This window comes from Photinus pyralis, unplaced genomic scaffold, assembly GCF_008802855.1.
Source record: "Photinus pyralis isolate 1611_PpyrPB1 unplaced genomic scaffold, Ppyr1.3 Ppyr1.4_LG7, whole genome shotgun sequence".
In the NCBI taxonomy this organism is placed as follows: Eukaryota; Metazoa; Arthropoda; class Insecta; order Coleoptera; family Lampyridae; genus Photinus; species Photinus pyralis.
In genome coordinates this window covers 8,049,583-8,076,598 of record NW_022170738.1, presented here as the reverse complement: position 1 = coordinate 8,076,598, position 27,016 = coordinate 8,049,583, and the positions used below count along the sequence as shown (strand labels likewise).

Sequence of the window (27,016 nt, the reverse complement as noted above, 5' to 3'; positions counted from 1 at the left end):
TATTTTGGTATTGATATAGGCAATTTTCCAAGTGGTCACAATATTCCTTCAAGAGATTCTGAGAATTTCTGACGTTATGTCAATAGAGGTGGGTTCCATCAAGAGTAACAAGAATCTTCCAAAAAGTAACAAGAAAATACAACGCCCTTCTAACTTTATTACTAGTCTGTGCAAGGTTGTTTAACACATCAAAAGTCGAACTAATTTGGTAACTGGCAACTTGTTCAAATGTATAATTTACAAGTCCAGAAATGGGAAAAGTTCTTTGTCGCGATGTCATTTTCTAGAAGATTGTGTTGTATTGTAGAATATTTGAATGACGGATCGCCACAGCACAAGAAATGTTATAATCTCTCCTTGTACACTTCCAGCATCTGCTATAAAAAAATCAGAAAATTGACTTAAAATTTCGCAATTTGAGAGACTCCCTCAATCAACTTCGGAAAATTAAAAAAAATCTATTACATCTGAAATAAATCTCTGCCACCAATAGAAAAATCTGACATGAATGACATCCAGGTCGCACAAAGGATTGGAATAAACACAATTAATTGATTGACAATGACAAAAATGTATTCTGAAACAATTAAACAACATCTCTGAAAGAAAGAAAAGTTTACGAAGCTTATTTGGACAGAATAGGTACCCCGCACGCTGGCAGATGATAATAAAGTACCTAAAAAAAATTCTTAAATTACTACTTGGGATTTTTTTAAAAACCAAATAATCTGGTCGTAAAAACCTTTGCGATATTCAGGTGCACTTATCAAAGACAAAAACACTCACTTACATCTTCAGTAAGCCACTTTCTTTTTTTACTAAACTATCTTGATAAATAACATGAGAAATTTTCGGTGGCTGCTCAGACAGTAGAAACTTATAATGATAGAAAAACCTTTTAGAAAGGTTTCACTAAGCTTAATGAGATAACTGCTTGTTTACGCATACTCTGACTAACCTTTTCTGAATACAAATAGATTGTTTTTTTAAAACTCACATCACTTGACGATAACTTAAACCTTTTATTAAAATTGTATAATTTGTGCGCAACTAGGGCCAACTGCCCGAAATTAATATGAACAAATGTACACGTTCATCGCGGAACTGGCAGCCTCGTGTCTAGGTTGATTGCAGTATTTAACCCTGCAGTGATGACGTGAAATTTTGGAACACCAGTGGTGACCTCGGTCTGAGACCGAATTTGATTTTGGCTTGATTTCGTAGTTACTACGCATGTAAATTGGCTTAAAATAAAGGAAAAAGTTCAGTCAATAAATAAACAAAGGCATATAAATCGAAAAATAAATTTTATTCTTGTAACATAACCAGTAGCGGGCCTAGGATTTGGTAAAGGGAGGGGCCCAAACCCGAACTTTGTCCCAACACGGAACAAAATAAAAGAAATCTAATGAAAAAAATGAACAATGGGGGGGGGGCACGCCCCCCCTCCCCTGGGGCCGCCACTGACAGTAGGGAGGGGCCCAAACCCGAACTTTGTCCCAACACGGAAAAAAATAAAAGAAATCTGATGAAAAAAATGAACAATAGGGGGGGAGGGGGCACGGGCCCCCCTGGGACCGCCACTGAACATAACTAAATTGAATTATACACAATACTAAGCGATGCGCGTTGCAAATGCTGCCCTGACTAGAATTTTCGTAGCATCAATGGCGGCGACGCACCGGAAAGCGGCCAATTACTCACGGCACTAAATATACCCAAATTGCCGAATTGTTCTTGATTTCTGTTTGAAAGAATGTGCAGTGGCAGCTTGAATTTTTAGGTAGGTACACCAATGGTGACGTCGGTCTGACAGACCGAAAGGGTTAATTGTCAAAGAACGGCTTGCTTCATCAAGTTGTTCGTCTGGTACTAAACTCAGACACGCAAAATATTAAGCTAGCAGAACTAGCAGTGCCATGCGCTGCGCCGTTTTTACAAAAATTTGAAAAATACTTTTCGTCGGTCTGACAGACCGTGCGTCACCACTGAAGGGTTAAGAGAACACCGCTTGCCTCTTACAAATTTTCAAGTAATTCTTCAATCACAATTAGACATGAGAACGCCCACTTCGAAAGAACGCGTCCCCACTTACGGCGAAAATAACACCTTCATCTCTTAACAGCGATAAGGAACCCACGTGCGTTAATTATTTTTGCCTAATAAGAATTCTTATTGAAACGACCAGTTGTAACCTTATCTATATTGAATAATTTACAGAAGCAATAAAAATTAAACAAGAATTACGCATTTAACAAAATGTCGAAAAGAGAAACAAATTCAAATTCACTAAACCAACTTTGTCCTCAACTCCTCACTCGTATATAATCAGCCAGATTTACTCTTAATAAATTGAAATATCCTTTACCGGATGCCCCATCGGTCATAATTATTTTTGGGTTTAGACCGAAATAATATCTACAAGACGTTTACACAACAGTATACACTGTGTCCAAAGATAAGAATAAAATTAAAAACCGCCTCATAAATAAGCATTTACAACTGCTAGTTTTACACATAATAGGTACCTATACAAATCGTAAATTAATTGACAGGCCAATAGATATTTACAGTCTTTGCTGCGCTTGGATTTTAAAGTTATCAACTTGTGAACTACAATGTCCTACTTATGCACATTGTAGAATAGTATTATCAAAGGGTACTCTTTGGTATTATTAATGGTATTATGATTGTTTATTCATTTACAAAGGTATTATTTAATAACATATGTAAGTTGGCGTGAGTTACTAAATTCTAAGGCCTCGAGGAATGTGCATGTGTACAAGATTTCCCACTATTTATTTTGTTTCATTTGTTAATAATAATTTTATTCTTTCTTATACTAACCACAATACAATGCCACAATCTTTAACTTTCATGTCACAATTTGTTGTTATTTACATTTTGCATTAAATTTTACTCGCTGCCGGACGGTGTGTTAGCAATACGAGGAGTAGGGGGGGGGGGGGGCGAATTAACTTTTCTTCTGTTTAGTATGTTGGTCTATGTGTGTGATGATCGATTTTAACATATAATTACTGCTGTATTTCACCTGTATTTTTCGTGTTAAATTGATCGTTTTTTTTTCTAATTAAGGCATCCAGCCTAACTGGCCATACAGCTTGCTGCGGCAGGGCCGTAGCCAGGGGGCTGCTAGAGGGTGCCTGGCACCCTCTTGGATATTAAGTGGCACCCTCTGGATATTAAGTGGCACCCTCTGACCGATCACGATCAGAATCGTAAAATAAAAATGTACAATAGTCTTATTTTTGTACATTGTGAATTAATTATCACAAATATACAATATTATTGTTGTTCATAATTATTACAATAAAATTGAATAAAAATGATTATTCTTGATAATTATAATACCTACATACTACATTTTGTAGTATGAGTACAATGGATATTAGAATTATGCAATTTGATTCAAAAGTAACAAGTTTAAATAACTTTTTCAGACATATTTGAAATCTGAAGTTATGGATTGGATAAAATTAGTTTTTTTTTTTAATATATTTTTTGCTTTTTTGACAAACAAGTCTCTTGAGACTTTATTTTTGTAAACAATAAGTGCACCCTCCAACATTTCGTTTGCACCCTTACAATTTCCGTTCTAGCTACGGCCCTGTGCTGCGGTTATTACAACAATATAAATACAATAACAATTGAACTGAATTTGGAATTAAATTTTGAGATCACAACTTAACATGGATTTCAGAATGTATGACATTATTAAGACGTTTGGTTTATCTATAGGTAAATGAATTTATATGGAGGGGGAAGGTGATTTTTGATCATGTGCTCCAAGAAGTTTAATAAGTTGTTTTCGCTGTTCATCAAATCTAGGACATTTCCACAAGACATGATTCAGGTCCTCTTCCATGTAGCCGCACTCACAGTTAGGGCTATTCACAATTTTTATTTTAAATAGTGATTTTTTGAGATTGTAATGGCCAGAGCGGCATTGATATATAAAGGTAATTAATTTTCTAGGAATGTTAAGGCCCTGAAACCATGGCACTTCCCTCCTGGAATGAATAGCTCACAATACTCTGCACTCCCTTGATTTTCCCTAACTATGTAGAGATATTAATATATTCCGCCATTATATTTTTCCTGATTGCTGCAATGTGATCTAATGGTGTTCGATTCTTCTGCTTCATTTCCAGCAATAACCCTATGCGAGGGTACCCAGAAGAAAAATATGCCCGAGTTGCTCGGGTTACCGCTTTTGAAAGTGTGAATTAACTGTCTGATTTCTAGTATGTAAGGGCTAGATGTGTTTTTGTACTAAATTGATTTATCTTGTTTCATTAATTTGTGCACCTGAATTTTGACTCGATTTTGATTGTACAATTTGAGATGTTTGATTCACGTATTTTGCTTTCATTTTGTTGTCGTAGTTGATTTATTTCTTGTATTTGTGTGCGTTATGCCATGCCATAGGTTTTTTGTCCATTGAAGGTTTTTTCTTGGTCCCTTTTCGTGCGTAATGTATTTCATTTCTCTTGTCTTTTCTTACGCACAAAAAGTCTTAAGTTTTATATTTTTATTCAATGGTTTTATCATTGCTTTACCATTCGTTAATTCATACAAAGTTTGATTTTGTTCCAATAATATCGCACCATATGCTTGCAGACATTGATGTACACTTTGTAAGCCACTTTCTGCATCCTTTACGTACCTATAGACTCGTTTTAGCTCGTTTATCTCCGAAAAGTCCTAGAGAAAGGGCATAAGACTCCCACCAACTCCATAAATAATGTAAAGGATCCCTGGAAGAAAGCACTACTTAGTAAAGTTCTAAAAGCTGTAGGTAGGTACTTGTTAAACTTCATTTGGAGCTTATTGTGCTAGACCGATTTCTGAGCTCTTCCACCCTTTCATAACGTCCTGCATATGCTCTTTTACCACAGACATCTGGGAGATTTTCTGATTGAAAAAAGTCTAACAAATGTTTCAAGAGTATTTTAAACGTTTCTCTAGACATTGAAAGATTTAGTAAAGCAAAAGCAATAAAATAAGCATTCTACGTCCTTTCCTCCACTTATTTTATGCGGCCTCTATAATCGCCTATCAGCTTTTCAGACCCCCTGCAGAAAACCCCAGTAGAATATTACTAGTTCATTTAATTTAATATTAATAAGTACATCTAAAAAATCACAGAAAAGATCTAGAAGACTATCGAAGTCATCAAAACAATGAAACTACTCTTTGTAAGAGCATTCCAGAGCTGTGTTACATAACTTATAGGTGGTTTGCAATTGTAAGTATATTTCGTCTTTATCGGTTGTTGAACATTTTTGTCCAATATATCAGAGTTTTCAGCTTTCTCTGTAGGCACGGCAAAAGGAGACCTACACCGCTATATTGGAAGGTGATAATGATAAAATACCTACAAATGCTCTATATGTAGGACTTTCTATATACACTACGTTTTGCAAAGAACATACAAATATTTAAAAATACACCTACTCCAAAGTTTTGAAGGGCACCGGGTACCCAGAAGGGTCTATTCTAAAATAAAGTTGTAGAAAAGACCGAAGGTTCTGAAGTCTTATAAGAGCACTTTTCAGAGTCGTTCACCGTCTTACCAGAATATTCTAGCGTTTTTCGAAACAGCCTAGGCCCTTTCCAGTATCCAAATCCCTGAGTTCCTTCGATAGACTACAATCGAAAAACCAGAATTTTTTTCATGAAAATCAAGCGTCTCGAGTTCCATTTCTCACTTTGCCTGCTACATTGGTCATTTCGCGAAATACCTATGGAATAGGAATTTTGCAAAATGCCGGATTTCGCACTTTGCCGGTAACCATATATATGCCGGTAACACATACATACCAAAGAACATACTCTGCATATACACAGAGCGTTTCGTATTTTTCCCAAACTTTTATTCTTTCTTATGGTGTGTTGCCTAACCATAGGGGTATGTTACCACAACATTATAGCTTTATAACGGACGTTCCAAACCGACGCGGTCGCGGGAGCGGTACGGATGCGGGAAATATTTCTACAGCGGTATATGCGTGCGAACCGCCGCATCGGTGTGCGTGCTCGCATAACCCGCTGTAGAAATATTTCCCGCGTGCGGTACCGTTCCCGCTCCCGCGTCGGTTTGCGTGGACCTTTACTGTTCCGATTATAATACGTGTGTTTGGCTGGTGTGATATTACACATTGCAAAAATTACGCTATTTAATTTGCTATATAGTTTACAATTTCTTTTTGTTTTTAAAAAACCATATTTATCAGTGTTTCCATTGTCTAATACTAGACAGTTTGGATTTAGACTACGGATGTATTTTATAATCAAAAACCAGAAAAGACCGATCAATTTTACTGAACCGGCCCGTGTGGCGCAGTTCAGTTAAAGCTGAACTGTGGTTCTAAGGGCCCCTGGTTCGAACATGGATATTTGTAAATGTATAGTGGGTTGGGTTGATAGAGCAACCTTGGCTGAAACTCCGCCCACTCAAAAATAAAGGCAAAATGAAAAAAAATATGATTTACTCAATTTTTCTCAAACCATTGCTTGTTGACCCAAAACTATCGCAATACCACCTATGTAGTTGTTGCCATAACAAGTAGAAAAAGGAACAAAATCAATAATAATAATTTTATTTCGATAACATATACCAACGACGACGGATCAAATCATTCACAATACAAGGCGAAGCTATTTACAATCATTCATAAAATTAATATTTAACTAAATATAAATTAGGAAACGCGGATTTACAAGTTCTGTACAATGAGTCAGTTCCTTTAACAATAGAAAAGTCAGATATGACATTACCCGACCGAGATCACAATACTCACAATTTACGTACATAGGGCATCACGATAATCACTCTATGTCTATTACTTAAATACATTTTCATACTGCACTGCAGCTAGAACCTTGTAATATTTTACAAAATGGCTATTTCTTGTATTAAAACACCTTTAAAACCAATATAACAAATGAAAAAATATCAGTCTTAAATTTCTAAATTAAACAATCTTACTCTCTAACAGTTAAATTAATATCGTGATGCGTTAACAGAATTTAATAAACAGTCAGCGATTTAACTTCATTGCAATTTTTCCATAATTTAACAATTTCATTTAACAACAATAATATGAATAGGTGCTTAATTTAATTAATTGTAAGAGTTAAACAAATAAATAATTACTGTAACATTTGTGATGCAAAAGGCAGATACAAAAGAGACCTTATTGCATACAAATAATGCAACTTTTTTCAAAAACAGAATGTACATTTTCACATAGAATAAATTGCAACAATATTACTTAATCTTCATCATCATATAAGCTACACTCTGGCACTAACTGATCGCAGGCTCTCGACTGCCAGTCTCGATCCTCGCGAGACAACCACGGGTGGTAAAGTATATCTTCCGATGTGATTCTTTCTGATGGTTCTCTTCTTAGTAATGAACGTATGAGGCATCTCGCCCGGGATGACAAACATTCGGGTATAATAAAGTGACCTCTGGAGATTTTTGCAAAGAGGGATGCGTGCTCCGAATCGTTAAATGGGTATCTGAAAAAAAATCCGATTGTTAGTTTTTTTCATTTTTAAAGTTGGTAAAGGATAAAATGATAAAGCAAGGAACTAATTTTGCTAGTATTTACGTGACGGGATGAATAAAGCTTGGCTAGTTTATCAAATAGCCAATTTTTGTGATAAGCCTCGTTTATAGTTCATGGGGTCAAAAATGTTGTTTTGGGTGGTCTTTCCGTCATAATAAACATAGATAAATTTTTAAATAAGAAATGTTAACTTTCCCAGACGTCTATTTTGGAGCGGCGATTCATTTTGGCATTTTGATATTAGTTCAGTGCAAAGCATCTAAAAAATAAAACCGATAGAACGGAGCATTGAAGGCTCCCACAACGTTTTTCTATTGCGACAAAAGTCTAATATTTTACGCCGTAAAGGTTCAAACATGCAATTATACGAACTTCTACGTTGGTCACTGTAACTTTGACTATTTTTACCCCGTGACTCTAAATTCAATACGATTCTTACTTGGACCAAAAGGAACCAATCAGCTTTCCGTTTGAGAGTTATACCTATAGACAGACGGAAAACTACACGATTGCCTGACCTGAAGCTGTAAGCTAAGTTGCACTGAATTCTCATATAAATAACAAGATACGAAGAATCGCATACGATTTTCAGTATGGGATTTTTTGTCAGTCCGCTCGTATTCGGAAACCAGACTTTTGATCCGGCTCATATTCAATAGCACTGATCTTTGTACTCGCAGAAATCGATTGGCGCAGGTTTGACATCGCTGTGTCTTTTCGTTCTCGAGTTAGATACAGGTACAGATAGACGGACAAAACCATCACATAATAAATAGAGTTGTCGAATTCAGTACTGAATGCAACTGATGATCGAAAAGCGGTAGGTAAGAGTTCAGTGTTGGGTCCCTACTATATCATATAATACAAGGAAAGTGAAGAAGCAAGCTATTCGGTACCAAATCAATACTAAATTGTCCGTCATATTTTACGCAACAAATGGTTACAAATTTCAAATTGGATGTCAATGACTGACAAAAAAATTTCTGTGCTAACGTGAAGGGCACGATAAACGTGAAATAATTAAGGATTAAGCAATGATTAAAATGGAACAATAATATTTACGGTGTAGTTTAAAATTTTCTGGGATCAAAATATTTATTTTTTTACGGTTGAAAACACTACATAGGTAGTGGAAAAACAAGAACGGCATTTGAGAGACATAATGGAAAGTTTTTTGCGTAATTACAACGCACCTGTTTTTGTTTAATAGTATAAGGGCGCAGTAAAAAAAAAAAACAAAAATATCTCTCCGGCATATGGTAACCGATATACCCACAAGATTATGAGAAGATCCACCCCTTACTTAATGCCAACTGCTGTTTCATTAGAATTGTTGTTACCAATCACCTGTGTCCTGTAAGCATATGGTGAATCCGTTACGCATGATAGCCACAAGGAATAAAAATAACGATTTTTCCTCTCGGCCCTCGAGGAAAAGTGTTACAATCCAAGAAACGACGATTTATACTAAGACAGCCATTTTATGGCATTACAACAGAAATGAGCGTGTTTCCTAAAAGGAACGGGAATGCGTAAGCAGATGGCGACAATTGCGAACACATTTACGTTTTCTAAACAAAAAAATATATACCAGGCGCGTGGCACCTGCACCAATTAATATACCTTGCGGTACCAAAAAATCTTGTAAACCCCTTCGAAATCTGCACCTGCCCGAAACCAGGTAGAATTATGTGGTATCTACGTTAATCGGGAGTTCTCAAAAGTGACCATCATTTAATGAGTTATTCACCGATTTCTCCCATTATAAAAATGTTGGTAGTCTCCGGTTCTGTACGGCTCACCTGCTCTTACGCCCTGTAGAAATCTTAAGGATGAAGTTGTAAGCTGCACCTGCTTCCAACACACAAGGGGTCGTCATTTTTACTACGAGCATATAATTAATTATAAACGCTGCGTGGTAAAAGTTAAAAATAATAGGCGTCGTTCCGAGGTATCGACTTTGAAGACAAAATTGCGAAGAGCAAAGTCCTCGGAGCAGAAGCACGGTAATTCACAAGTGCAAACGCATCGAACCACGACACCCCCATATGCGACACGCTTCGTGCATCCAGTACAGGTAAGGTGAACCAGAATGATCATTAGACCAAGACGGGGTGCGTCGTATTATAATTTTCATAATTAGACACCCTTTACCTACTCAATAACACTGTGTCCAAAATAAGAATGCGTCTATCATGGGGATCTCGGAAACAAATAGAAGATACTACGATGGTGAAAATGGAGAAAAGTTGCGCAATTAAAGAGTTATTATCGTGCTGTAAACTAAAAAACCGGAAAATTCCGATTACTTCTGAAGATATGCCAGGCAAACCGAAATTTACCTATACATTTCTGACCTTGGTAGCTTTTTTTCTGAACGAATTGTTCCTACTTACGCCAATTTGTTGAATTTTCCAGAAATTTTTGCGTATCTAGTTATCTACGCTTGTTTTTCTCTCGAGCCTATGTCCATGGGCACTTTTTTCGGTGAATCTAAATATGTTATCAGCATTTCCAGACGTAGAAGCTAGGGTACTATTTACTTTCTTATTTTTTACGGGCGCCATATTGGATTTTTACGGAATGAATGCATTTCAATGAATGTTCTTTGTCCGTTACCTCAATCCGTAAACCCAATATGGCGTCCATAAGAAATAAGAAAGTCTTAGTAGCCTGTAGCTTCTACATCTAGTGTGTTATGGAAATTCTGATAACAGATTCAAATTCTCCGAAAACAGTGCCATTAAGTACTCTGCAGTCAATCAGAAACACGGTAATTGGACGGATAAGGTGACCAAGATCCCTTAACCGCTACATTCTCTTTTTTGTACCAATCAAAACCACCGTCTGGTACGTATATTGGCTAATTTATTGTGAAATGTGTATGAGCAAAATTGCAAATTGGTAAAGGGTCAGAAAAGCTCGTATCTTTTTCCACGAAAGAGATAAAATTTGAACTCCCAGCACCAGTCATCGAACCCATATTGAAGAAACGTCCCAAATGTAAAAAAAAAATGATATCGATGGCGTCCGAGGGTTCAAGGCAGCACATTTCTACACCTCAAAACTGGCACGTGCTTATTATCAGGAAAGGCAGGGGGGTGAAATTCCATAAGAAAAGCGGGAGCGGTAAAAATGTCATCTAGCAACAGAAAAAATAAAATCGCCATTAAAGTGTTGATGGTCAACAATTTGAAATAGTCATTAATTTCCTATTGCCGTATCAGTTTGAAAAACGCGTTCTAAATATGAACTTAGTACTTACTATGTGCAGTGTGTGTGACATTCCGCAATTACATATTTATTTGATTAATTGGTAGGTTCATCGCCTTTACTGTACAATTTCAAAATGATCATTGTGAATGTCACTAACTAGTGTCGCAAATTATTTATCTTAGTTAAAGCCATCCTTGTGAACTAATATCAAAACATTATCGTCGCCGTCGCCAAGTTAATTAATTATAGGATTTTTTTTACCTTCCGACAAGCATCGTGTAAAGGATTACTCCTAACGACCACATATCAGCTGCCTTTCCGGAATAATGGGCTCCAGCTTTGAGAATTTCCGGGCTGACGTAGGCGGGACATCCTCGTTTGTCGTGGAGCCAGTCGCTTTCGGGTTCTTCTAATACGACGGCGTCTTCAAGCGATTCCAGTTTTAATTCCGTCCTGCAATTAAAGCCAAAAATTAGTTTTAGAATTTTCGAAAGAGTGATTCACATCACAGTACAGATAGATTTTGTAATGTAATTTACTCAACATTTAAACACTCATGGTGACGTATCTACTTAGTTTCAACATGTCGCAGTTGCGGAATTCTTACACAAATACCGTCTACACCCAGCTTACACCATTAATTTTTCTAATAGCAAGTAATCTGGCGGATGCAATATTTGAAGTACGATTATTTCCAAAATTATCTAAACAATTCACAATGTAAATGCGTATATTAAGATATCAAAAGCACGGTCCCAATAAGTGAAGATTACCATGTTTCAACACACTGCTATATTACCTAATGTTAACGTAAACATTGTAAAAGCATTACAATTAATTCTCTTTATATAAAACCTTAAATTGTGTGCCTGTGTGCAAAACGTGCCCAAGTAAACAGAGCCATATATTTCAAAATTGCTCAATCTATATAAGCTAAAGGGCATTTCAGTTTATCTCAGTAGAAAAATTATTGCTTGTGATTGTTGGCCAATAAACTAACCTATTTTGTTTATTTCCACGAATATATTGCGACTACAAAATTAATAACCGACTCTCTATCTCAAAACGGCACAAATTCCAATTGCACAAATTATTATTAATCATTGATTACTAATACACCAACACCGTCCAAAATGCAGAGAGTATGCAAGCACGCTTATTCATTCGTGGTAAATTTTCCTTTAAAAACATAACCTAAACACATAATACTAATGCAAAGTTTTCTACAGAAGAATAACCACTGAATTTTTTGCATAAATTATTATGGAATGCCATTAAATTCGCCTTTCTCGGTCTAAATGGTGCCTGATAATTGCAAACGTTCACAAAATCGAATGCAAAATATTGGTGAAATATCGAAGAGGATTCACAAATGTCAATATCATAGTGAATCTTTAATTTTAAAAAAATGTGGGTACTAAAATGCCCCATTTTCCCAACAATAGTCGTTTTAACTTTCGTGAGTAACAAAATATCAAGAAATTACCAAAAATTCGTTTCTTGCGAGCCATCATGTCAACTTAAGCATCGCATTGAGTAGATTAATATTTTTTTCAGACAGAATTTCGAAATCCATTGACCATTCATATCCACTCATAGTATGGCGTATGCGTGCCAGGTGCGCGTTACCGAGCTTATTCCCCATCAAAGGAAAATTGGGCAGATCTAATTCAACCAGTTCATTATAATTGTAGCCTGCAACCAGGTTATGGAAACAGTGATCGATAGGTAATTAAAAATGAATGTCAATTTTCAATGTAAATGTAGAATGTATATACGTATTTCTAATTATAAATTTCAAAGCGACGGCCAAAGTCAAAACTTATAGATTTGTAGCGAAAACTCACCCACATGTTCGAGAGGTGAAACATGTGTTTTACCTGGCATTCAAACACCGACCCCATAAGCGACTTACTCGACTACGCAGATATTAGCGTAACCTCTCTTGTTTACGTGTATGATATATTTAGAAGCGAGTTGTGGTGGTGTGATGCATCAAGGCGAGCAATTACCGATTTTCGTTTGGGATGTGATAATTTACAAATTGTCGTTAAGTCATCTAATGACACGTCTTTATCTCGACGTATACAAACCCACCAACATCTAAATATTTTCATCAAGACGACTACGGCTAGCAATAACTAACACAGAACCGAAAAAGAATCGTCTCGTTGATATTTTTTTATTGGTACAAAATGTCTTAAATATGATAGAGGGATTGATTGCCGTCATTTTGAGGTAGGGGGGATGTGTGATCGTTTATCTCCCGAACAGTTAAGGTTGGGATATGTTCAAACTTGAGAATCTAAACTGACAACAGCAAAGGAGGAACTCTTATAGCAGTAATAAAAACGTCGCTGTATTATCCGGATCCGTATACTGGCCTCGAATTTTTGTACGACTTTGCATTAGAAAAAAAATTCCTAAACCCACAAATAACCTAGGGTTAAACGCTTCTACTGAGTGTCACATTCTGAATTCACTGAGAAATTTGACATGAGTAAGCATTAGAATTTAAAACACCTTCGGCTCGCTCGGCATAGATATGAACGCGGTATTTCGTGAAAGGAACCATAATAACGAAAGGCCTAGAATCTCGGATGGGATGAGCGGTTGACTGATCTCGATCTCGCGTTCGGTTCGCTCGACGTTGGTGTGAACTCTGTACTTCGTGACCGGAACCGTATAACGAACGACTCAGAATTTCAAATAACCGGGTGATCTATGCCGATCGAGCCCTTAGTTTGTTGGGGATTGGTATAAACTCGATATTTCGTGACCGGAATCGTTAATGACCCACACTTTCGAGGGAGCTTTTGACTTGTACCGATCTCATCCTCGATTCACTGGGCATTGGTATAAATTCGGTATTTCGTGACCGGAACCGTATAATGGCTCCGAGAATGGTCCAGAGTGATTGACTTGTGCCGATCTCTCCTTCGGCTCGCTCGGCATTGGTATGAATTTGGTACTTCGTGACACAAACCGTATAATGAATGAGAATTTCGGACGAGCGAGTACACAAAAACGAGGGCATGTGTGTCATATCTTCAACCGTTTTTGAATAATAAACATTTAAATATGAGTAATGTTTTCCGGCAGTGGCTGCATTTGCGTGGAAACGCCCACTCGTGGGTGTTCCGCGTAACACAACTGTAAATGATGGGTAATACAACGGGCAAATATAGACCATAGCAGCTATCAATTAGCGAAAACCCGAAGTCTCTAGGTGGGCCAGGAGTCGAGATCTCGTTGGAACAGATAGACGACGGAAAATCGAGCACATAAGCGTTACCTCAACTTCACTAAAAACTTGTTTGCGTAAATGAAATAAATACGCGCGATCGAGATTTTGGTAAGAAAACTTCACTAGTGTGACTGAACATTCGTTTGTCGTATCTTTCTTACTTTGGACTACCACGGTATTAATTCACAATTAAAGGAGCAGTTTATACATCTCTGTCTGTTTCACACTGTGGTTTCGATACACCCTTAGCGAGGGCAGCGGATATTATTAATCATTACTTGTGCACCAAATTCGTTTATGAAAAATAGCACACAGTAGCACAATACATCATATTCTTATTATTATTATCATTAGTAGATGTTATTGTACCGTTATTTGAGACATTACATTAAAAAAACCACTGTGTTTCAACGTGACGGAGCGCCGGCTCATTCTATCCATGATGCTCATATGTGTTTGACGAACATTTTTGAAGACAGTCTTTCTAGAAACCACCTTGAAAAACATGTTATTAATCTTCTTAAAAATAGCGTTTGTGTTTCCGAGTGTTACTGTTAACTTTGGATTCAGGCAATCCGTTTGTAGAAAGTTGAAAAATATTTTCCGGATTCTTGAAACATCGTTGGATCTAAAATACTTTAAAAATCTCCTCTTCAATTGTCTTAAATATAAATATCTTAAAAGTCCCACAAAAATCATTTTAAAATTCTCAGAAACTCTACTCAAATAATACTAAGCAACTGTTACCACAACCTGAAAATCTTTTTATGAATCATTGAAATTTTCATGGAAATCCCTTTGAAAAGCTTATAATCATTTTTGTTAATTTTCTTAACATTTTACTAGACACCTTTCTGCAGATTTAGAAATCTTTATTAGAAGCAGTTTTGGAGATACCTGCCACAATATTCCTGAAAAGAAATCACCTTAGAGGAGATTTTCATTGGGGGAAGTGTCTTCGTATCGTGTCTTGGAATTATACATTACTTTACTCTAAAATAGTGGACAATATAATATCATTGTTTAAATTAAAGTATTTAAACAATGATAATATACATACATTTTAACTCTGGACGTATTACGTTAGATTATTAGATACGTGAGATTGGGGGGAGTGAATTTAATTAGAGAAGAAAATAATGTACCAGTCGTCAATCATCGCAGTAATGAACCTCAATACAGCTAATATTTATTATTTTTCAGTCACGTATACCGGTAATACCATCTTTGGTTAATAATCTGAAATCATTTACTTAGAAGTCACAAAAACGCCACTTTGATGTTTTGAACAGGTTTCGTTGACCTCAAAGTAAATTGCAAAATTTCTTCATTTCCGAGCTTACTTTTTTAAAATAAACATGAATGGTATCGCACCTAGAAGTGTGTTGAAACCCTTATCACACAATAATTATAACTTTACGTGACTACAGTCTCAACGGCTTATTTTGTTATAATCTTTACTATTCCATAAACGCGATTTCCTAAGCTGTCGCAATTTTTTTTATTACAGTACCTACCACAGTGGCTGTCAAGTGGCAACACGCAATTTTTAGGGCGACCCGTAGAAAAATCTCAAGTGGATCATTGAGCTCCTTACTTACGAAATTTGTGTACTTAAAACATAGGTGTACACACCAGTTACAAAATGACAAGAAATTTCTAATACAGACTGGTGCAATGGGTCTTGTAATAACAGCGATCACACAGTCTCCCGCATTTCACTTGCGCCAACGACCGACTATACAAATAAAAAGAGTTACGGCAAATCGAAGAGGTTGTCGCAATAAGTAAGAGAAATGACACTTTCTTTTACGTAAAAAAATCGCGACTCCTCCGCTTTCTCCGTTATTGGTTGCGAACAGAAACTTCGAGTTCACTGGCCGGCACCGTGCAGCCAAAGCCCCCGGAAACGCATATTGTGCAATTTAACCGCATCTGACACTGAAACATCTCCGGGTATCTATTTTTTAGTTAATTAGTGCTAAATTGAAAAAGAGTAATCTTATCGAACAAAAAACTCGATTAATCTCTCTTTTTTGGGTTGGTAAGTTCAAGTTCATGTTCATTCATTCTTTTGTCTTCTCTACCAAATTTTCCTATGTAAACATAACACAGGAGCGGCCAATGATAAACAATAGTTGGGAAACGAAGAGAACATGAGGTTCTTTTTTGATTAATTTTTTAGTATTGGTTGATGATTTGAATGAAACTCGACCAGCCTTCGTATTATATCAACGATAACCTCACACGCGAACGTACAATATTTACATTTGGTAACTTTTTATTTCAATTGAAAAATTTCAAGATTCAAGTGGCTAGATAGTCGAAGAATGTTTAGGGGCAATAAATAAAACGCTACGAATCATGAGAATGTTTCTTGGCATAAAAAACTTTTGGTACTTCACAAATTTAGTTAAAATTCAAAAAATTGTATGCGGGAATTCACGATACATACAGAAATTATTATTTGTTTACACATTTAAGGATTTATGATCATGAGGCCGGAAATAATTGAAAGCGAGTCCATAAGTCGCATGAGATCTTTTAATTTGGAGTAATTTTGCCTCTGTTCCCAGCCCATTTTGTATTCATTGGGTATATCATGATTTTTGAGTCTATAATAACTTCCATGCGTTTAGCAATGTAGTTCAAATTTTGGGTAGTCGCACATTTCACAAAAGTCGTGCCCCTCGGTCACTATTTTCCAAATGGAGGACGTTTATTTATAAATATAACTTTGGCGAATTGTTTTTAACTTTTCCATTGCCGCCTTTCGTCAATGAGCAAAACTACTTGCTATGCCTGGGCCGGGGTAATTGACGTAAGCGACTATGACGTAATTAGCATAATTTGTCGAAAGAAATACCATTGTTAGTAAGATACATTTAACATTACATATTGATATGTCCAATGACGTCAGTGTGGCTGAGTAAATATTTTTTATACTCCGTGGAGTAAATCAGCGTGTTTCGTCATTCATTTAAGGAACTAAAGTGTCACTTTTTTCTCCCTGAGGGAGAAAAACGCGACGCGGGACAAAAAGTAACAGTACACACTAAATTTATTGTCAAACACAATTTAATGATTAATGGTTACCTTTATACAGTGTGTAAAGCGATGGGGTATACAAGAGGGAATTTTTTTAAAATATTGATTTATGAAAAAAATTTATTCTGCATGATATTTTTTGCTTGCTGTGAAAGTACCAATAACGTTTCGATTGTTTGTGGTTTGATAGCACATTCACTTTTTTTTGTCAAGTTGGAGGTTCCGCAGGTAAGTATCTTAGGTATAACAACTTTAGGGTGCCGAAAGCTGGTCGGATGACAGTGGTATTTGGATGGAGGTCAAAACGAGACCAAAAATGCCATAAATGGGCGTATTTCACACACTTTTGAGTCGAAATGCAAAATGGTTAGGTAAGGTTTCTCCACCATACAATTCCAACTTCAACAATCTCGCTTCTGTGAAGACTAATAAATGTTGTACTTTTCCTCATTTTCACTTGATTTAATTGCATATCGAATAAATGTAATAATTATTAATTTTTTTAAAAACACACTTTTCCGCACCCATGGATCTCTTGTGTCCACCATTAACAGCGTTTAACTTACAAGACAATTCCAACACTTAGTATCAAGTAAGTACCCTACCCTCTTCCGACACTTCGTTATCGGGACATTCACACTTGAGGTTGTGACCATATCGACGGATGCGTCTTGTTGACATCTATCATTCTCCCTTTGTAAGTACCTTTTTCCGACACTCAACTATCGAGAATCAAGATATTCGCTATTGAAGTTTTGACCTCGCCAACGAATGCGCCTCGTCATCGATCATTTTCGCTTGATAAGTACCGTATTCACAAATAAAGTTTTTAGTTTTAGCTCGCAAACGAAATTTAGATTTTTTCGATTGTTGATGTTTTTGGATTAATGGTCCTAGACACGGTCCTGACTAGCACTAAGTGAGTACAGGTTTGAATAATCGAGAAATCGAATATTGAAAATAATCGATTATACTGATTAATCAAATAAACCGATACAACAAAATATCGAAGGATTCTCAGTATTACAATCACTTTTAACGACAATTTATTTTAATCTTACATAATACATTTTATAGTTAACATGCATCAAATTCATGTCTTAGTCATTGAGATAATGCTCTTATTCTTGTTACCAACGATATCAGTGCAAGAATAACGATTTTCACATGTTTTACTCAAAATCCATGTAGTCGCCATAAAGAGATCAAATTCATGTTTTGGTCATTGAGATAATGCTCTTGGTCTTTTTTCGAACGATTTTGGTGTATAAATAACGATTTTGACAAGTTTTGATCAAAATTCATGTGCTCGCGAGAAATAGATCAAATTCACGTTTTGGTCATTGAGAGAATGCTCTTGGTCTTTTTCCCAACGATCTTGGTGCATAAATAACGATTTTGACATGTTTTGATCAAAATCCACGTGGTCACCAAAAATGCATCACATTCATGTCTTGGGCATTGAGATAATGCCCCTAGTCTTTTTCCCAACGATCTTGGTGCATAAATAAAGATTTTGACATATTTTGGTCAAAATCCATGTGGCATCAGAAAAATAATTGAACATCTTTGAATCACACACATGCGGTTATCAAATGTGGACGTGATGTACTCTTTCAGTATCAAGATAATGCGTTTGAAAGCTTTTACAACTCCAAATTTATGTTTAAAGAATAATTTTGGGTACATTTTGCTCTAAAACTTTTGACCTATACCACAGAGAAGAGTTATATTGAATTATTACACATCTACGAGTCATAAGGAATAATCTAGCGAAAGTCCGAACTTGATACATGACCTAGGGAATGAAATATGTTGATTTCTATTATATTGAGCACGCAGTTTTTCCTGTTCCTGATTCACTCGAAGCCCTATAACTTTTGTTCCTGTTGAACCAGCTTCCTGAAAATCAATAGCGCCCGTGCTTAATGTCCAAAGTACCCGTACACCAAACTTCAACACAATCGACCACTTTTAAAAAGAGTTAGAGCGCACACAGACGGACGGACGACAATACAAAACTATAAAGGATCTGAGGATCCTTAATAATCCATTAATTTAAGAGAATAATCAAACGCGATTATTATCGATTGTCGTTTGATTGTAATCTTCCTTTTCTCTAGGAGCATATTCTACACCTCTCACAGCTACATGTGCCCCAAAACATTCAGTCCATAGAACTGCTGAATTCCTTTCTTAAATTTCCAAATTCAGCAGTGATTGGAGAAATCACTCCCTACACAACAATGGGGTTGCAAAAGAGGTGACGATGGACGCCTTGGAAAAGGTGGAAAACGATGCGTGTGTTGGAAAAAATGTATAGTAACGAACTTGTAGAACATTGTATGAGCTTTCGATTTTGATAAGAAAATTTTTGCCCACGGCCCACAATTTTCGAGATATAGCCGAAAAACTGTACCTCCAACCCCCTCTCTTCCCTACGGCGGCAGCGAAATCGCTCGGGAGTTCAGTACACAATCATCAGGGGATATTCAACTACACATTCCCGAAAAAATTGGAACTACACGAATTATTTTTTCTATTTTTTTGGCATAGAACTGTACTATAAGAAGAAGTAAAAGGTGCTAATTTTTTACGCCTCACCATGGGGAGGGGGAGGGGGGTATCATACGTTTTTTGTTTATTGGACTAAATATACTAAACTTAAAATCTCAATATTACAATGAAATCCCCAAGGTTTGAATAGTAATTGTTCTCAAAAAGATGTCTTCCTTCTTCACTATAGATTATAGAAGCAGTGGATCTGCTGTAGTCGTTCAAGAAAATACAGGGTGCCCATCATGTATGGAGTATCATATATATTTTATCTCGGTAAATATCGAATGTATACAAAATTTTGATATATGAAATTTGTTTTGACATATAATTATTTTTATTTCAGTAACGAAAAACAATTGAATTTTATTAAATGGCAGAGCATCCTTTCATTAGGCTCATTTGATAGACATTTTTTTTTCTCTTTTCGATGATATAACATGTTACTACCCTTATTCAAGAAAATTTTTCAAAAAAATGTATTATAATTTAAATTAATCCCGATATCCTACATCAAAATAAAACAAATGAACGTTTACGTTTCTTATTAAACCTTAAAGGCAAAACGAAATTAGCAGTAAAATGGTTTTCATCGCAATGAATGTTCAAAATAATCATCACAAAAAGCTTGAAATAAAAATTAATTTCTTCTACAGTGGTTAGAACGTGGTACATAATTGACAAGAAAAAAAAATCTCTACCAAATGAACCTAATGAAAGTGCATTGCTATTTAAAAAAAATTCAATTGTTTTTCGTTATTCATTTGTTTTCTTTAGTAAAAACAATGGAATGCTGCCTTATTATAGGACATAACCGAAATATATACTATATTCCATACATGATGGCCACCCTGTATATCTACAACCAAACTTTTTGAAAAGAAAGAACACGCATTCCTAAACATATTGGTACTAAGTGCCAAGTTTGGAAAAGTCGAAATGGAAATAATTGGTATTGAACGGTCTATATAGTACATGCATTTTTGGGTATTTTAAAAAATGACCCGTACGATGAGCGAGATGTCTGCACTGGATCGTCGCGTAGTAGAAACCGCAGATGGCCAAATTTGATCTAAATCTTGACTTATTCAGCATGCCTACTCGAAGCTGGAATCAATTTATTGGTTTATATGCTCGGGTTTATGGTACCTACACTATAATAAGCTTTCATCGCTTTTGGCTGGAACAATACATTTTCATAACAGCAGTAATATTGATGCTGCCTCATTTTTAAACTAGGGTTCTGTGCGCATTTCGGCCTTTCGCGCATCCTTTTCTACCGTATGTTGCCTTCAATAGATGCTAATACGCACTAATGTTCGATGGAAAATTTCGCAAAAACCAATCTGGATGCAAAGTAAATAAATAATCGCACTCACAAATGAAGAAATATGGTCCGTATGGAGTTTTAACGTTCCGACATAAAGCGGTTCGATTGAAACTCGAAGTTACAAAACTGTTGCTGTTGTAATTGCATTCATTGCAAAAGCGAGGTGCCAAAAATACTCGCTTTATATTTAAACGGGCAAATTTCGACATTAACCTTTTAATTATACTAAAATTTGTAACCGCACTCGAATATACGGCATCAAAAAATATGTCAAAAGTTTAAATTTAGTTTATGACACGACCGTTTCTAGCGGATATGATGAATCGTAATTGCTAAAATAGATAGGCAATGAAAGTTCGTGCGTGTGATGAAATGCCAAAAGAAATGTGTGAATTACAATCAAGAAAGTGAGGTCGACGACTCGATCATAATGCAATAGCGTTTTATATTTGTAACACATTCTAGTTTTATTCCGGACTTGCGAGGTAATTCAATCCTTATGGTACCGGTACGTTTCTCGACTGGATCGATTCTTGGAAAGAGGAGACGTTTTGTAATGATATCTTAATGGGCGTACAATAAAGATCGATTTAGCAGCCGCGCCGTGTAGAAACTGTTTACTTAATCCCGCTTACATAAGGCCAGTATTGTAGAAAAAGGAATAGATTGCGATGCCCGGAAAATTTCACAACTGCAATACACATTGGAACGTCACTTTTGTTTCCTACCCGAATCTTTGAGGAACATTGAACTGCAAGAGAGCCGGGGGCGAAGACATTCACTTATTAGAGAAATGCGGAAATTAGCGACAAATGTATGGTACCAATCCAAAGCAAACCAGAGGTGGAGGTTGCGAAATCTTCGAACCCAGCAACGTTGTGCATTCTGCATCATGGAACAGCCCCGCCAAGCTTAGTTTTGTTTTATTTATACGTCTGAAACTAAGGCTTTGACCTCCAAAGAGTGTGCATTCCATCATCCTAGCTCAGAAATTTCACCGCCTCAACGCGATTATAAATATAAATTAGGAAGTACTTTGAATAGAAATTCCGCCCCCGTTATGCTTTTATGTTTGTTTTAGCTTTCAGAACACAAGTGGCGCGGAGTTTAGAAATAATATCGACGCATTTCCGGTCGCATAATTAATTGCGTCATAAGTTACTTCATTTTAAGTAAACTGAAGCAAATAACTAGGAACACAATCATTGTTGTTGCCCAAGAAATTGTTACGCCCAGATTGAACGCGAGAGAATTTGAGTTCTAAATGTTACAGTTATGAAATATATAAAATTACACTCGTGTATGGAAGTAAATAGGTAGGTACTGTTACTTACAGGTGCAATAAGACCAATGCACTATTGCGGAAGAACAAATTATCGAGATAATAATTGCAACAACTCGATCCACATCATTTTGGGACGATCGTACTTTCCAGCTGATTTGTGTTTGTTTGCAATGAATCGTCTGCAACGGTAGTTAACTATGGTTGATGATAAGAAAAATTCGCAATCCATTGCGTTAACTTATGACATAAGCGAAAATACGTATGTTCACGTAATATTTTATTCAATAATTAATGAAAGGTAATTGACTCTGCACAAGATTTCATTGCACTATTTTATGAGCCAATAGTGTTTTCATTTACGTTACGTCACACCATTTCCTTCGATAAACAATACCTTCCAGATACAGTCCCCTTCGATATTGAGAAATGGGTGGGACGTTACCCACCTGATGACGAAACGAGTATTGTGGCGCCAGCAGATTTTTCACCCAGAATCGAGCGATCTGCGCACACAGAATCCATTTTCACAATTTTTATTGGCAACGTTAGCCTAACTTATTTCATAATGTAAATTGCTTTATTGTTTTAGCAACGATAGTTAGGAAATTTTCAAGATTTTAGTCATTGTTCGCTATCTATTTCAGTAATGCGATACGTTTCTTAACATTTGCAGTTGCAACTTGCATGCAATATCATGTTCGATGCTAGTAAAAAAGGGCCGGAGAATTTTTCAAAAACTGAAATGTTAAGGTTATTAATAACCGTGAACACAACCGCAGGAAACCTCCAAAATTGTATAGTTTATATAAAAAGAAGGTCGAGAAAATAAAATGCAGCTTAGTTCACACGTAAGTAGGTGAAGGCTCAGGACAAGGATTTTTCATTGTGCGAGCTACACGTCGACTACATCGTATTACAGAGATCGCCGGAAACATGGCTAAAACGTACGCGTAAGATAAGGACGTAAAACACCTACTAATTACAACAAGATACCGAAATAATCGGATATAAAACTGCTATTGGTAAATTTTAGCAGATTGCACAAAATTTACGTGTCCCACATTATGTGCCGAATTTATTAATAGAATATTAACGAATCAATCGAACAAAAATATTTGCGAATCGAAATTAGACTCACGCGTAATGGCATCTGTAAAAAAAGAAACTGCCTTGATCTCAATTTCCAAAATGTTTTTAAGTACCAACACTCCACAATGCAAGTGACATTTGTCAAAAGCTTCAGATAGTTTCGCAATTTTCTAATTAAATTCCGTTTATTTTAAAGTCAGTTCGTGATCGACAGCGAAATTTTGCATGCCCTTTAATATTAAACGTTTTATTTAAAGCTTTATTTCGTAATCTTCGACTCTGAAGAGAACCGGATTAATTTATATTTTAAGGAAAGGGGAATCTCGAGTGGCAGATTGTCGAAAATAGGTTTGCCTTTACACGTGTCACGGTTCGAATCGATAAATACCCACACGTGCCACGTTTTCTCCAAGAAACTTTTAATCCTCACCGATGGCGATGTGAAACCTCTACTGATGGGAAGCTCAACAAAAATTTCGCCAGTGGAAAATCTGCAAATCCTTCGGAGCAAGAGTCGTCTCTAGAGAGTCCTAGAGTTCTGGTACGAAGTTGAAAATGTGTTTCATTGTTGTTATAAGGAATTCGTAGGTAGTCACTTTCAGTGACGCACTGCATGTTTCGACATGCTTTATTTCCATTAATTTTTAATCAGCCGACTAATAAAAAAAGTTGCGAATTTGCGCAACGGTTGCGCCAGTATTACGGAGAGATACTATCTTTTGATTATAAACTGATCCCCCTTGAATTGGTATAGTGTGTTTTGGAGTCAGAGGCCCAAAATAAAATTTTGTGGTACCGATTTTTCCTCGAGTCGCCTAGAACCTAGGCTTTTGGGTTTTGTGCTTTTCGATTTTGTTTATGGGTGTGGCATGTTGGAAAAACTTTTTCAAAATTAAGTCGACCATACCCAAAACATAAATCGAAACGTTTGGAGTCCTACCACGCAATCTCAATATTTTGGATCCTTGGTTTATTAAGAAAAGAAAAGAATGGATCGTGCTACTGAGTAACATACGCCTCCATAATCTATATATAATTCGAACTTGTATTTGGGATTGAAAATTCACACAAAAATAATTTTATACTTCGCCAGTACCTATGCTTTCTGAAACTTGCTTGCGTTGTTTCGAGGCCGTGTTGTTAGGGAAGGTTTATTATTCGCTAGCGTTAATAATACCTAAAACTGATGGCGTGATCTAGTTACAATAGGAAGGACCCCGACTCGATTCCCCGATTTAATCAAATTAATCTTTGCATGTAATTAATAAAATTACGCGTTGCAAAGCTGTTGTTCAAAAGCAGCTTGTCCAAGAGCTTCAAACTGAAAACGCCCTCACATTTATTACGCTGATGTTGGAGGCCAATTGCCAAATTCAGCTCCAACAGGTTCAGAAAGCGCAAGAACCCGTAGGAGGAAAGCGTCTGTATGAGATTGTGGTCGAGGTGCTAGAGCGAGAGATACCTTGATTTTTGAATCAATTTTTCGATTATTTTACAAACTTTTTTTTCAGTCGTTAATATTTGATCCTAGCAAATTTAATGACACTTTTCGAGCTTTTTTTCGGCCTTATTAAACAATAGTTATTTGTGTACCAAGGCCGTAAAAGTGATCTTTTTTGGCCGAAGCTGCTGTTTGTGGCCGAGGCGGTAGCCGAGGCCGCAATTCAGATGAGGCTAACAAATCACTTTTGGCCAAGGTGCACACAACATTTTTTAGGCGATCATCAAAAAAGAATTCAAAAATTTGCTCATAAACATATTTTTTCTGAAAATCATAGTTATCTTAGATAATTAAAAACAAAGCATTTCCTGTCATATGTAATAAATTATAATTAGCATCTTTGCGTGTGTTTTGTGCGTATCAAAATGGGTGATAGCGACAGTTCAGATACCCAAAATGAAATTTTGGAAGCTGTAAGCGTTGCGACCCTAAGTCATATATGATATAAGAGCAGGCGTTTGAGAGTAAAAGTACAATTGCAACTTCCTCCGCTGCACAAGATTTTAATAATGTCAAATGCAATAGGTCCTTCGTAACTGTGGCTTCCAAGACCTTATTACTACAATTACTAGAAACCTGATTTCCTACTTTGATGGTAGGTATAGGTAGCCACTTGTGTTTTCGGTTAATTGCTGGTGATTCTTCTAACATCTTCCTCATGTTTTGGTTCTACACTTCAAAAAGGTCTGCAAGCACCAAAGATTGAAACGTCAAACTATAATTTTAAATGTGAACATTGTGATTATGCAAAATGGTGTGAAACATTCCTACAAGTCCGAAAATAAAAAAAAACCCACGTGGATGGCCCAATCCTTGATGGGGCGAGACCAGATAGACGCTTTGTATCAAACAGATTACTGTTTCTCACACATCAGTTTCAAATAAGTACAGTTTGACAGATGTGTACAATAAAGTAAAGTTTGACAGAAGCGTACAATAAAGTGAAACTTTATGGCCGCAAAAGCGACCATAAAATCAACGTTTTTGTGATGATAGCCTAAAAGATTATATTAGGGACCTGTCCAGTGTTTTTTTGAAATGTGTAATTAGCTATAATGGTTAACGGTTTATATCATCTACGCATTTACTTAATAGCAATCCAATGAGTAAACTGATACAACAATTTAATAGAAAAAACAAAAAAACAAATCAAATTAAATTCACAGAAGATATAAGAATGAAAATACAACAAGAAACACGACCTTAAAGTGTAGTAGGCATTTTGTATGATTGTATGATTTTTGCCCGTAGTATGATTATGGATTTGCTGTCTTCGTGAATTTTGGGAGTTGGCCCTTGACAGTTGTTGCGTAATGTGAAATTGGTTAGAAATCGGGACATCGATTTGGCTGGTTTGAAGAAAACTTTTTTCCACATCATTCGATGTAATGGGAAACACGTGGTAAAATTTTTTACAATTTCATTTTTGCCTCTAATGGATGTTGTTTTGTGGTTTTTTTTTAATGTAATTTCCATTTCGTAATTTGTATTGTGTATATACTTTGGGAATAAAAGATTAGTAAATAATTTAATTTGCATTATCTAGAGAGAGAGAAAGAGAGTGGCTGATCTACCATTTAACCATAAATTCAAACAGTAGGTTGCTCCAGTTAAATAAAAAATAAAAAAATGTCCGCCAAAAATCAATTTCATATGGAATAACGAGAATAGATGGAAGTTTTCGCCAAAATCTGGAAATTCTAATCATTTCGCTCCTTCGTGCTCTCCAAATTGTGAGATGGCGAAGAAAAATAAGACGACTATTTTTTTAATTAAAAAAAGGTTGTAGAAAACAAAATTACTTGTTTCGCTGAAATCATCGCCTTTTTATGAGGACAAAGGTTTTTGAGTAGAGAATAGAAAATTGCGTTTTGAGTTGCTTACAGCTATACTGTACTTTGTATCGACTAAACTTATTAATTGCAAAAGTATAACCCTAACACGTGCCTGACACGCGTGACTTGCGAGATTTCTTTCCGGAATAAATTAGCTACTGTAATTACTCTCTGGTAAGTTAGCCTCTGGTAATAGACAAACAATACACGACGACTAGAAAAAGGTCGAAAAAACTACAATAGGAAAAAATCCGACAGGAAGGCGCGTGCTTGAAAAAGATCTATTAAGTGCGTAAAGCTGTCGCATG

At 36.2% G+C, this 27,016-nt stretch overlaps 1 protein-coding gene across 1 annotated transcript in view; it reads right to left on the bottom strand.

The window, feature by feature from the left end:
• Positions 1–6,607: 6,607 nt before the first annotated feature.
• LOC116175972 (tribbles homolog 2) overlaps positions 6,608–27,016 on the bottom strand; it is a 44,643-nt gene continuing 24,234 nt past the window's right edge. Inside the window, exons 3-4 of the mRNA XM_031494372.1 lie at positions 11,079–11,270; positions 6,608–7,551 (exon numbers count right to left, since the gene is read on the bottom strand). Coding sequence (XP_031350232.1) covers positions 7,299–7,551; positions 11,079–11,270 — 445 coding nt within the window. The 3' untranslated portion in view covers positions 6,608–7,298. The remainder of the gene's footprint in view (positions 7,552–11,078; positions 11,271–27,016) is intronic.